We start from the raw sequence: 13,870 nt of genomic DNA, 5'->3' as shown, positions 1-13,870 counted from the left end.
AGCAGATGGACATGCTTCACCCTCAGGGTGGGAGAGCCTCTACTCAAGTTGCACGACCATCCTGTGAGGAAAGACAGTCTGCACAGAGGCCAGAAGCAGGCTGCTGTGGCTGAGGTCTGAGCGCCAGCTCTCCTGTATCCACACTTTCGTGCTTGAGAAAGGCCCCCAAAGCCTTTGGCACTAATCCCCCTCCCTGCCCGAGAGCTGGGGGTGTGTGTGGACCCCCTGCTCTGCCCTGGTCTCCTACAGGGTGTGAACTCCACTTCCTTATGGAGGGCAAACTTGTGAAGAGGTATTTTAGCACAGCTGGCCAAACAACCTCGACAAGGAACAAACTATTTCTAGCTTTGGGCAATTCATTTCTAAAGAAATATGATCTCCCCAAAATTGATGAGGCCTGTTGCTATGTCAGAAAAATAGGGTAGTAGTCTTGATTTATAATGCAAGAGAACTCTTGTATCCAGCAACACAAATGCATTTTGTAAGCATTTAAATCAAATATACTGTACAAAAGGCCTAGGCAATGCTTAAATGCATTATAAACCCATTGCAGAGATGGCAACATAAGAAAAAAAAAAAAAGACTTAGTTATGGGGGGAACCTCATACCCAACAAGGCTCTGCAAGTGGGATACGAGGAGCTGAAAAGAAAACAAAACCTCAAACTAACTTTCCATGGGTTTTTTTTAGCTAGTTTTAAAGTAAACTAATTCCTCTTTCTTGTTTGCAAGAAAATTCCATTCCTTAGATGCCAACTGCCCAGCCACATCTCAGCCAGGAATGCTGCTCACTGGCCGATGTAAAGCTCTACTGTTTCAACAAGAAAAACGAAAGGCATTTCAATGAGGAAGGCCAATGAAATTTAAAATTGCACATTTACAGTGAGGATGGTCCTGGTAAAAAAAGAGTCTATGAGAAGCACCCTGAGCCCACAGAAAACCAAATCTGAGAAAAAAACACACTGTGCAGTGTAAGGGCATTAACAAAAAAAGAATGTTTCTGCAGAAGGGTATAAAAATTCATGCTTCACCAGCCATCAGCTGGTTGAGATGACATGCGAAGCTGTGTCCAACTGCTCCTGTTTGTTTAAGACCACATGACCTGGCATAAGTTTTAATTAAGCTTCATGAGGTAGGTAAATTCATAACCACTCAACAAAGTGGCAGTTGGCAAACAGACTTATCTCAATGCACACACACTTGCGCACATACACACACACATATGGAATTCTAACATAAATTTTACACATCGAAAAAAGAAAAAGAAATTAAAAAAATGGAACTCCTTACTGTGGTACTAACCATCCTAGCGGATGGGGGATTTGTCCTACAGTGCCTGGTGATAACGGATAATAAGGAGATATATCTGGAGGATGTGGAGGCCTTGGAATTCCTATGGAAGAGGAACATAAAGCAGCGTTAGTACTGAGACATGGAAATAAATAAAATATAGGAAAATGCACATATGTTTCTAAATTGCTATGTATTCATTTTTATTACAACAGTCATGGCTTCACTTTGGGTTTCCAAAGGCTGTTTCACAGCCTTCTTTTATAAAGTGAGACTCTTGGCATATTGTTAAATGAGATTCAACCAGAAAAACTGATGATTCCCTGCCTCATTCACCTCTCCAATTGGAGATAATTACTTTGTTATTTAGAATAAGAATTTAGAAGTCTCAGCTACAGTTTTTGTGTGATGCTGTGCTAGGTGCTGTCTTAAACACTCAACAGAAAGATGGTCCCTGTATCCACTTCAAGGTTATTTTAGTCTCAGTCACCAAAAGAGCATAGGCCCTACCCATACATTGACTGGGTACTCAACAGCATGGTGTTACTCCAAAGTAACCCCCAAAATGAGTTACAAAGTCATTGTAATTGCAAATGATGTTTGCTCTTGAGAAAACTTAGGCAACCTTTTCTGAAACCTAGGTGGAGGTGAGAGCCCCTGGAAACACTTGGCAGAACCGGGGGCAGATGCTGAAGGTGTGCAGGGGAGGACAGAGAGCCCACCCGTCCTCTCTGAAACCGATGCAATTCCTACTCGGAGAGCAGAAACCAGCTCCAAACACAAGCCTGAAATCTTAACACTCCTTACCTTAAGAGCAAGTAGGCATTACTCAGAGGAGTAAGGGTTACAAGACTGGGTCTTTCAATTAACAAGCCAAAGCACAATTACACAGCAGAAGCAAAATGAAAACAGAAAGCATTAAAAGGAAGGGGTAGTGTATTCATGGCTAAAAACTATTTTTTTAAGTCACTCGGGAAGCTTTTAATCTCTAAATTAAATCTCCTTGTGTGACATTTTCATGCAGACATTGCTTTTTCTCCATTACAAAACTCAAACAGATTAACTGGGCTTTAACCATCCAGCGAGCTATTTGCACACTTGAAAGAATGTTCACAGAAGAAAAGTAAACAGTCTACAGACGTTAATCATATGTTTTACGATAACCGTTTAAAAGCTATTCCCTGTACTACCATTATTTAAATGAGAGGTTGACTATGCCATTCACTTGCAATACCCAGGGATGGTGAGATGGATTCCTTTTAAGCCATGTGAAGTTAGCATTAAGCACAATTAAAAGGGGGCCCCCAGTTGAAGCACAGGGAGTGAAAACCAGCTAATGCACAGCCTCATTCAAGGGCTGGAGTTTAGATAAATTATCTGCATACGTTAAGGCCAACACAGAGAGATTCCTTTGACATGAATTCAGTTTCTAATGTACTTTCCAATTAACTAGCTGGGATTTGGATTAACAAAAAAACCCCCACTGTCACTAGGAACTCAATGCAGCCCAAAGAAAGAAGATTGACACTGTTTGACTTCTCTGGGCCCTCAGGTTAAACAGGGACTCTTAAAAAGTTAGAATAACATGTAAATTCTACTCTGTAACACCAATAAATCTAGTCAGGGTTTTACACGGTGCTCTATATTCAAGAAGACTGCCCTTCAGGCTGAACTGAGAGTTGGGTAGACTTACACTGGGGAAAAGAGTTGCAAGTGTAGAGCTAGAGCTAAGTAGTTAGAGTGGATGAAAATTCAACATTATAGGAGAAAAATGGCTGAACTCCTGACACAGAAACAATGGGATTTGGGGAATTAAAAGAGATTCATTTTGAAACCGGTCGTGACCCACCACCTTTAAAATTCCAGCTGCAATTTTGTAAGTGCAGATCACAGAACGTACATGTTTAATTCTCTGGGTCATGCATGCAAACCAAGCACTTGGTAGATCGAACTACTAGGTGGGGTAACATGCTTGCAAAGAAACACACCTGCAAACGACCCCACACATGCAACTCTGGTGTCACCCTGAAGAAGCTTTATGAAAATTCACCCAGTAGGTTTCTTTCTGAAGCCTAATTGGCTTAAAAAAGAAACTATTTTGTCTGGGTTCTTGCATGCGTTTGACATTTTACATGTCCCCTTTGGTGCTCCAGCATGGGAAATCCTTCCTCCTGCACTCCTTCCCTTAATACGCAAAATGGAAAGATCCACCCACCCACTCTCAAAAAACTCCAAACTATTTCCCACCTACCTGTTTTGGGATCTACGTCGGCTGGTAAGTGTGGAGGAGGGTTTCCCGGTGTGAAGTGCTCATTGCTGTACGTGATAAGCGGCGTAAGAGGGTGTACATGGTGTGGGTGCTGCACAACTGGCACTTTGTTAGACTGTTAAGAGAAAAAGGTCGACGGCATTAGAGGAGTGCCGGGTACTCCTCACTTGCAGCACAAGGCATGACATACAGAAGTCTGAGTACCCAGGATTTCAACATGCTCCTCAGACTTTTCCAGATCCCTTCTCAGCGTCATCCTTGCAGTCTTCCCACCCTCTTGCTTAAAACCTCCTTGCACACGTTCCTCGCACCTGAGTTTCTTTAATCTTTTTGACCGGTCATGCTCCAATACAGAATAACAGCAATTCTTTAAAATTTTTCCTTTTTATTTTAGAATCTTGGGCTTCACCTCCAAGATGCAGGCAGACTCCTCAGTGAGGGGCTGATGGAGTCCCCCATTTAATTAGCACGAGACCCAAATGCTCACTGACCTGTAGGTCTTTTCCTTTCCCCCTCCTGTCCTCACTTTCAGTTCTGCATTTTACTGCTCATTGCAAATACTCCAGATAAAAAGCCTTTGTAGTGCTAGAGTATTCCCTTCATCAGCAAGCATTAAGCTGACAAGCGATCACCTGCATATGTTATATATATATATATATATTTTTTTTTTTTTAGAAGAGCTGATTAATTATCAATTCATCAGAGAGCACTAATAAATGGAAACTGGATACTGATGAATTAGGCTACTAAAATATTCAGCTATATAAATAATGGCAAAAACACAGATAAAGCCATTGAAATTAACACTTTTGCGGGGGGAATAATCATTGAGATATCATGAGGTTTGCCCTGTCACATTCTTAGCTCGGGGGGGGGAGGGGGGGGAACAAAAACCTTTTCCCTTTTTCCTTAACAACAATAAAAAAAGAACAAAAAAAAAAAGGAGTGAATGAATGAAAGGCTGAACTGTAACTTACCCTTACAAGATCACAAAGAAAAAATTAAGCTGAAACAAGCGAACTGCTGGACCATTTACTGCGAGTAATCCAATTGCAAAAAACCCTATTCCCCATAGAGGATTTTCACTAAAATCCTACAACAGGGACATTTAACCAGATTAGGTACCAGCAAAGATAAAGAGGCTGGTATTAGATGATGAATGGATTAGAGTCAGGTTTCATTTTAGAATGTGTCTTCATTTCCTTTTATTACTTTAAGTAAGGAACAACTTGCATTAACATCAAGTAAAAGGAATCACATTAAAATAAAGTAGTGATACCACGGTGGCCCCCGATAGCGCCGCTGCCGTTCAGGCTCTGCCAGCGCTCTCCTGCTGCGCCCTCCTGCCCGAGGACGGCTCCGACCCCACTGCTCACTCCCCAGCACCCCCAAACACACACGCATCCTCGCCACACCACTTTAGACAAGTTATTATCTGATCCTGGTTCGAATGCTCCGAGCTTCCCTTAAAAGCATTTCAAAAATAATGCAGTTATTCTTTGGGAATGAGTTTCTAGACTGGGGAAAGGAAGAGGGAAGACAAACTGAGAGTTAGGAGGAAAAGAAACATCAGTCTTCCCTGAATAAACGAGAAGTCTCTCCGCTGTGCTTTGGCCAAGCTAAGCTTCACCTTCAGCTCGTGCAGCTTCCCCCACCCCACGAGGCTCCCCCAGACCCAGCCCCTGCCATATGTAGCTCTTTGGCTCAGCCCTTTGATAACCTGAAGAAAAAAAAGTGTGCATCCAAGAGAAGCAAGCCAAAGAGCAATGCTTACGCTTCCCACAAATTTTACCATGTTTATCTCATGTTTTGAGGCCCTTCCAAGGAAATATTTCACTCTAACACCATGCATGTGGCACAGTAGAGTCCCACGTCAAGCAGCCACCACGCAGGACACAGCGTGGTGGTGACAACCAATGCTATGAATTACAGCACATTGTGTTGACTGGGTTGTAGGTCAGAATTGCCAGAACCAAGGACAACTTCTGAGCGCATTGATCCGTAATGGTTTCACATCAGGGGAGCTATGGGGATTTGGTCCCTTGATTCAGAAAGCCGACGGAGATGCTCTAACCCAAAATCTGTTCTCTTCCAAGTGAACCAACCTAAGCAGTCAGAAAGTAACTAAAGGGTTTGGCAAGGGCTTCACGTAACAAATCACATTACACACCATGCAAAATAGCCATCTACTCAACGACACATGACAGTATGTACCAAACGACCACTTGATCTGGTTCACAAAAAAAACAATCATTCCTAATAAGAGGGAATTTTTGCTGGCCAAGAACTGTGTGAACTCTTACTGTTAGGTGACCCACAGCGTGGCTGGTAGCTGCTGCAGCTTTGTGCTCTCCCAAATCTATCTTCACATCATTGCAAAAAACCCTCACCCAGATCCTGACAGACATTGAGGGCTGTCTTCCAAGGAGAGCTTATTTTCATAGAAACTGGAACTGGTTAGTTAAAAAAATAAGTGAGTGACAGAATAACATTAGAGGGTCAGACTTAAGCCGACAAACAAGAAACAACACATGAGAGGAAAGCTGGACTTACATGCCTTTATCACCAAAGCCAGATATACCATAGGGAGTTACATGTAAACTGTGGGAAACTACCACCCACTGCTTTCATACACCAAGACCCCCCGCAATATCTCCTCCAAACAACATGAGTGCTAAATCATTACGTATTTTACTTAACACCTTTCAGAGAAAAAGAAAAAGCAGAAGGAAAAAAAAAATATCAACAACCAAGAGTTTGAACCTTACACTACAAACTTTTTCCCAGGTAAGTAATTTTTATTTAGGTGACCGCCCTGCAGTCAAACACAGAGAATTCATATAAAGGTAGTGGATGTAAGGGTAGGATACGTTTTTTTGCCACTTCAATGATGCTGGGGCAGAGGTGTGGGGAGAATGTACCAGAGGAAAAGGGGAAACTGTCATCTACATGGTCAAAAATATGCTCTCCAGGAGTGTGATCCACTGCCCCTGCAAATCAGTCTGCATCTGCATCACGACCCTGGGCTAGGTTTGTATTCCATTTTGCACTGTTTATCACACACTGAGAAAAGGGACGGAACTCCGCTCAGAATAGCACACCCTATTTGCGAGCCAAGCTAATCATGCATAATATGCTAAATAAGCTGCTCTTTAAAAGCAGCATTCCTGAAGTTAACTAAGCTTCCTTGGAAAACAGAAAAAGAAAGGACTAGCTGGGAAAGAGCAGGATTAATCCTGCACATGCATCTTCCTTTGAAGTCAATGGGAGCTCTGCCTGAGTAACAAGTGTGGTCCTAACCCCATCCACTGGCAATGAAAGGTAAACCACAGCAGCCATCAATAGGAGACACCTATTAGATGACCTCAGCCATCCCCCTGCCAAAGGCCCTTCTCCAATATACATTTGCCAGTACTTTATCAAGGGTAGTTTTAAGCTAAAAGCCATTGTGAGATGCAGCAATTTCTCTGGCAACTTGAAAAACTCCATTTATGGCTGTGTCAGGCACGGAAAGGGGAGCTGCACCGGTACGCACAGATTAGCGTCAGGGCATGTGGCAAGAAGATGGGAACAAATCAAGATTTGTAGAGAGAAATCCCAGCATCGACAAAGTACCAAGTCATGTGCTGGTAAAATCACTCCTCTCCACTGAAAGCTGTGGTCTCATACGCTGGGTTAGAGGGCACGATAAAGAATTGCAAAAAACCAACAGAAGTTTACTTTTCTTGATAACCCCCGCCTGAAGCAAACCAGAGGAAATTGTCCCCATAGGGACTCAACTACTAAATCTCTCTATATGAATTTGAAATGCTTCTGGGAGTGCTTAAACACAGATGACTTTAAACACTAATGGAGCTCTGGAATGAAAAAAAAAAACAAAAAACAACACAACAAAAACCACCCCACAACAAATTTTGGACTGATATATGTTTGAGAGGGTTACTGAGATGCATTTAGCCTAAGTTCTGATAGGTGCCTTTAGGGAACAAAAAAATAATCTGAACTTCAGGTTTAAACTGCAGGGGATTGTGTGTATAAATTGCTGCGTATTAGTCTTTGTTGCGTGGTAAGGACATTTCATTAACAGGATGAAAGATGCTTCTATGCGTATACAGCCCAATTTAATACACCCCACTGATGAATACTCCCCATTTATTGAAGAAGTTAATACATGCTGTATAAATCAATAGTTCCTAAGTCTCTGAAAGCAACATAAGACTTGCACGAGATGAAACATTGTATTGTTGAGCACACAAAGAGAAACCAACCTTCAAATAGGAAGAGTTTGTTACTGCAATTTCTGTTTGCAAATTCATAGCTTGTTTGGCTTTGGTAATAAAAACATGGTATCAACTCAAAGTCAGAGAAAAACACGCCAGAGAAGCCAGAGCATTCGTCCTTGCTGGGATAACGTGGTGTTAGTAAAAGCAGGTCTGCAAAAAAAAGCCACCCAGGCTGAAAACACGCCATCATGCCACTGCAGCATCGAAGCAGTCAAACCCTTCGGGTCTCAGACGAATGGCCGGCGGGAGAGTCCACTCCGCCACATCCCCGGCCGAGCAGCCACAGGCAGGGCAAGGGGATGCTCCTGCCCCAGCACAGCCTTTGAAACTCTGGCTGCTGCCAGCACAGCTCCCGACCTTTTAAGTGTACTTAAAGCCTCAAGTCCTGTTTGCAAGGCAGGGACGGGCTGTCAGGCACCTCCCAACCACCTGCAACCAGGAATGTGGCAAGGGAGAGACGTATCAGGCACTTGCACCCCGGACTCCCAGAGCCCCCTCCCCTCCCTCCACTATGAGTAATGGAGGAGGAATGAGAGCTCGCCATTCACCTTAAAACCTATTAATCAACAGACACTGAAAACAAATGGAGCTAGAGCTCCGCCTGTCTTTTTTGCCATGTCCTCCTCTTCCCCATTTCCCCACTGCTTTCCCTTTCTTCTGAAGAAAGATGGGCCCTGAAAGTGCCTTTATGAGCCTAATACAATAAAACAAAAGCAGCACAGAAGAGGGTTTGTCAGCCTTTTCCCCTCCTCCAGGGTGGATGCAGAAGGTTGACAGTGGTCTTGATTTAGCAGGCCCTCCTGGAGTTGCTCCCTGGGCTTAGCTAAGGGTACCATTCAATACCAATTCACATTAAAAAATAGGTTTATAACTTGTCTCGCTGTATTTTCCAGATGGTGCTATTGCAGTTATACTGACTATTGCCAGTGAAATGCTAACAAATGTTCCTGAGCTGCTCTGCAGTTCCAAAGATGTTCGTAAGAGAAGAATTTATTTTCTTCTAAAGGTTGATCTCTCCTTGGTTCTGCCTAGGAATGACAGCCCCTCCCCAAATCAGAAAACTAATTTGCAAGAAAAGGCAAATCCCAAAATCTTGCTGCAAATATTTGAATATTCTTCCATTTCCATACAGGGTCACCAGCACCCAAGTAAGAGTGCCCATCAGTAAGCACCAGTCTGGCCCTGGGGTCACCCACATCAGCAGCCACTCTGGGTGACACTCCAAGCTTCAATAAAGAAACTGCTAGACATTCAGGTTAACCGAAAAGCTAAAGGCAACCAAACCCACCAGCTATACGTAACTCGGTACTCATCCCCTTCCCAAGCATAAAAATTCAACACCAGTGATGAAGCATTTCCTGAAAAAAATCGAAGATTTAATTTTACCCAGCTCCCTTTAGCTAGTGGAGTCACAGTTTAATTTTTTAAAGGATGCTTTCACACCTGACTAAGCATTTTCTCCTGAAAACTACTTCCCCTTGCTCCATTATGGCTGATACAGTGGCCTGAGCCCTTTCACAGTTTAATGTAGCTGATTTCTGCCTAAGGTCCTGCCCTAAGCTAACTGCCCATTGTAGCAGGAGACAAGGCTTCCATTGATAATCACAACTAGCCCTGATAAAAAAAAAAAAAAAAAGGCTCATTTTCTTCTTTCACACAAATGATGACAGAAGCACTGACAACCATGTGCTGGGACAATACCCCCCCTAGACAGAGCTTGACAAAAAAAACCCAACCCCCCACTGCCCTCCTCTTAATAAATAATAATAATAATAAAAAAAATAATTGGAGGACACACACACTTTTGCATCCTTCGGCTTCTTCCCCCTCCCTCTACGACCATCTCCCAGGACAGCGAGCGCCTACCTGCTCCTGCAAGAACTGCTGGCTTTCCAAAAAAACCCGTGCTCTGTTAGCAACCTCTCAGACAAAACAACAAAACCAGCTTCCTGGCCTTAAGTGATCAGCAATTCATTCAAGAAAAGAACAGTTTTCTTCCCCCCCACCCCCTTCCCCTTTAACTACGATGAAGTGCCCCCTGCATACTGGAGCACTAAGCCACCGTGCTTGACATTTTCTGCATCCTTCCTGTAAGGGAGCGGTACGGGGGGGAGGGGGTGGGGAAGTGAGGATTTAAGATGTTCAGGAAATTTCCACTTAATTTCGCCAAAAGGCAATTATGTGAAATGATCTGGTGACAATTAGCATAGGACAAATCCTCTAGCGTAAAAGGGAAAGAACTGGGATTTAGCTATCTAATTACTGCCTGTTAGTTCTTATGCGGGAGAATTAAAAACACTAGTAGTAAAACATTATTATTAAGTGTGCTCACACTTTGCTTTCAAAGCTGCTGTAGACTGTAATCTTACTTCTATGGTATCTGGGGTGTTTTTTTAAGTGAAAAAAAAAAAAAGAAAAAAAAAGAAACTTGGGATTTTAAATACAAGTTAAGTGCTGCATTCTTGGACCATGTGGTGTTACTCTAATGTCAGGTCAGACCCAGACAAGCACCTGCTACACAGCTGTGTATTTTGAGATTCTGCAGCAACACTTGGAATTACAGTTACACCAGTTAGATTTTTACCTCGCTCATTCACTTAATGCTTTATCGATAAAAAGAAAGCACTCTGCTGTATCTGCTCTGTCTGATCCTGGCATACAAATTTGGACACCAGAGTTACCTCAGCCCGTAGCCCAGAAACTGTGGCCTGCACGTATCCAGCCAAGCCTTAGACTATCTCAAAATTAGAGATGATTTGATCAACAGGTGGATTTCCCTGTACGAGGAGGACAGGGTAGCGCTCAGATTCTTCAAGTTTCAGGCATCGAGGTGCCCAGATCTAGTTCTTCTATTACAAAAGGACAGGCACGGTTCTTCCCCAACCTGACAAATACTCGGTGCTTTTTTGCATACTTTAGTTAATTACTAGACTATTACTAGATACTATCTCTGCAGAGCAGGCAAGCCTTCGTTCATGTCTAACAAGGCAAAACACAGAAAGACTTGGCATACATTAGACTAAACGCAAAAACCCACTGTTTTCTTAAGCAGTACCAGTATAAGGTGTGCTGGATACACAACCACTAAGGAAAGAGACTGGTGAAACGTAAGCAGGTCTTCAGGAAACGGTCCTGAACATAGAAGGGGTGGAGGGGAGAGACACAGAGCAATAATGCCAGTACAAAAATTCAGAAAATATAGGAAGAAGGGAAAAGTGAATATAAGCAAAAGGGTGCTTATAGTTGCCCTGATAGACCTTATTTGTTACATGCTTTGTATGATAGTAATGCAATTTTACCTACTGCCTAGCATTCTCTAAAAGGACGCATAAACAGCTTTAATTCTTGCATATAAATCACTGATTTCAGCACTAGACAGACATATACTGTAGGAGAAACAGCCCCATTGATTTTGATAGGGTATCTATGACTTCTGTCTACAGTAAGAACTTGTATGTGAAGCTGTTAAAAAGCTGCAAGAAATTAAAAAAAAAAAAAATAGCATGCATGCCTATACCCACTTGTATTTGGCAATTTCAGCAATAACAGCAATTATTAAAACACTAACATGCATATACATGCCTTAAGATACGATACCAAGTTTTCAGTACAGCTTTTTAAAATGCAGTATTCAACAAATTATAGCAGACCGTGCTCAATACTGATACAATATATGTAGCAAATGTATATTAAATAACAAATAACAAAGCTCTAAAACGTTTCCATTTTTTAATGTGCTAAAAACATTACACGCCACCACAAAACAGTTGAGTGATGAAATTAAGTAAGTCCAGATCAATTACTTCTTGAATAAATCCAACAAAGTTTCCCTTAAAATGTGATATTAAATGCACATCAGAACTGAAACATCTTGCAAATATTCTGGAAGAAACGGGCACATTTATAGAGTGCCGTCAGGCCTTTCGCCCCAAGTCCCAATGAAAAGAATTCCTTTAAAGGTAAAACGCTTAACAAGATCTCATCACCAGCCATATGCAACAACATGCAGTGAAAGAAGAAACGTCTAAATAACTGTCTTTTTAGATTAATTAATTTTATATTAATTCTACAGAATTTTATCCCTTGTTTTATACAAGAAAAGGCAAATAAATCAACTAAGCTACTCAGGTAAAGGTACCACATAGTACTGAAGTGATAGAAATCCGCCTCCTGGATCGAGTGACTCTGTAAGCAAGCTTGGCAGAGTTAGGAAAGAGAACAGCAGAAAACTCAAGACTCCCACAAAACCTCCAGTGAGAATGAGATGATTTCTAAAATTCTTAAACACATTTCTATTTTCTGTGTATGATTACGGGCAACGTACAGAATTGGCTGAAGGGTAGGTTTACTTTCTGTAATATATATGATAGGAGAAAAAAGTCTCATGGACTCCTGATAACGAGCACAGAACCACTGTGTCAAAACACAGGTTCTCTCATATTTATCAACATTCAGTATTACTTTTCATATTCTTTTATCACTGGGCAAAATAATTTTCATGTAGGGTCCCTAAAATTTTCATCTTTCAGATTACAGCTAAGCTTTCAGATGAATTCCCAAAATTTAAATGAGTGTCAACCAAACACAGAATCAAAAGCACCCAATTAAAAACCACCACATACTATTTTTAATAATTTCAAAACAAAAAAAAAGGAAAAAAAAATAATCTTGTTTTGTGTATGACAAGAGTTAAACTATTCCACATCCAAACCCCCTTAATTGTAACATATGTGCCCTGCCACAAACCAACTTTTTCTCCTTAAAAAAAACCCCACCAAACATTTTTACCTTCATGGTTTCAGAGTTAAGGAAATATCGTACTGAACTGAAGAAAGCTTTGAAGTGGCCCCCTCTGCCCCAAAGGAGAAAAAGAAAAGAAAAGCTAGTGATGTCATGGTCACTGTGTGAATGTATGACTGCGGATGTAACGCACAGCTAATACACGCGCGCACACTTCTCCCTCGCTGGTAACCATTGTTCAGCATCCAGAAATCAGCCCCTGAAACCTGCTGTACACCAGGCTCTGAAATGCCGCCCCCCCCGCCCAACACACCCGGATCCCACCCTGGATGCATGAGAAAAAATTTCTTCACCCCCCCTCCCCGTTCCCATAAACCAAACCCCAAAATCAGGCGGAGGGAAGGGCAAAGAGGAGGAGTACAACAACTGTGCCCCGCTGCACCATTGTGTCGCGACAAAACAGTGCTCTGCCGCTTGCTCCTCGCCACCGCTGTAAAATTAAAGTGTCATCGAAAAGTCGTGCTTCCCCCTACTAAAAAAGACGATTACCATAAAATAAATAAATAAAAACAACATCGCTAACAAAGGTCACAGCTGGAGATGCTTGCTTGATTTCTCTCCCCCCCCCCCCCCCCCCCGCCACCTTTTTTTTTTTTTTTTTTTGATTCCACACAGGAGGAAAGAAAAGAAGAGGGAGAGAGGGGGAGAGGGAGAAAAGTCACATCAGAAGTTCAATGGTCAAGACAGAAAGCGCGCACACAGAAAGTGCTACTCACCCAGCAATTCAAATTGAGATGCCAGCAGCCGAACTGCTGGAAGAGAGAGAACCCAGAGGCAAGCGCTCCTCCTTTACTACTCAAATCTTCCATTCCCACTAAAATTGCATCCCTCGGGTACATAACAGCTTTGTCTTTCCTTCTCTTAACCTCAAAAACTTTTTTCTTTACTGTCTAGATGCCAATTGCGCTGGCTTTGTATTATTTTCCTCGCAGCTTTTCTCTCTCTTTTTCTTTCCCCACTCCCCCCCCTTCACTTAAAGTACTGGAAAAGCTGTCTTAAAAGATCAAGATGTCTCCAGTTTTTTGGCCTGGTGTTTTCTGAATGCTCAAAATCCACTGTCATGTTGGCTGTGAGAAGTGTCTTATTTCTAAATTGTCAGCTGCGTTTATCAAAATTTAGAGAAGCCTCCTGTCTTTTCCGATACAGCACTTTACCATCACCCTTCCAGGGAGTGGGGAAACGACTTTCCCCCCCCCACGCAGGTATGTCTGCTCAGAAGAGCTAAAAAGC

At 42.3% G+C, this 13,870-nt stretch overlaps 1 protein-coding gene across 22 annotated transcripts in view; it reads right to left on the bottom strand.

Moving 5' to 3' along the window:
• TCF7L2 (transcription factor 7 like 2) overlaps positions 1 to 13,870 on the bottom strand; it is a 182,049-nt gene that overhangs the window by 24,247 nt on the left and 143,932 nt on the right. For 18 of the 22 annotated variants that reach the window (XR_012633731.1, XR_012633732.1, XM_074907752.1 and 15 more), the window contains 2 exons: positions 3,540 to 3,672; positions 1,289 to 1,391 (listed from right to left, as the gene is read on the bottom strand). Coding sequence is in view for 20 of the 22 variants with exons in the window: in XM_074907752.1 (XP_074763853.1) it covers positions 1,289 to 1,391; positions 3,540 to 3,672 (236 nt within the window). In the remaining 2 variants the exon portion in view is untranslated. The remainder of the gene's footprint in view (positions 1 to 1,288; positions 1,392 to 3,539; positions 3,673 to 13,870) is intronic. The other 4 variants (XM_074907753.1, XM_074907756.1, XM_074907766.1 and 1 more) reach the window with 1 other exon arrangement.

Source organism: Athene noctua, chromosome 5, assembly GCF_965140245.1.
Source record: "Athene noctua chromosome 5, bAthNoc1.hap1.1, whole genome shotgun sequence".
NCBI lineage: Eukaryota > Metazoa > Chordata > Aves > Strigiformes > Strigidae > Athene > Athene noctua.
This window is presented reverse-complemented; position numbering and strand designations above follow the sequence as displayed.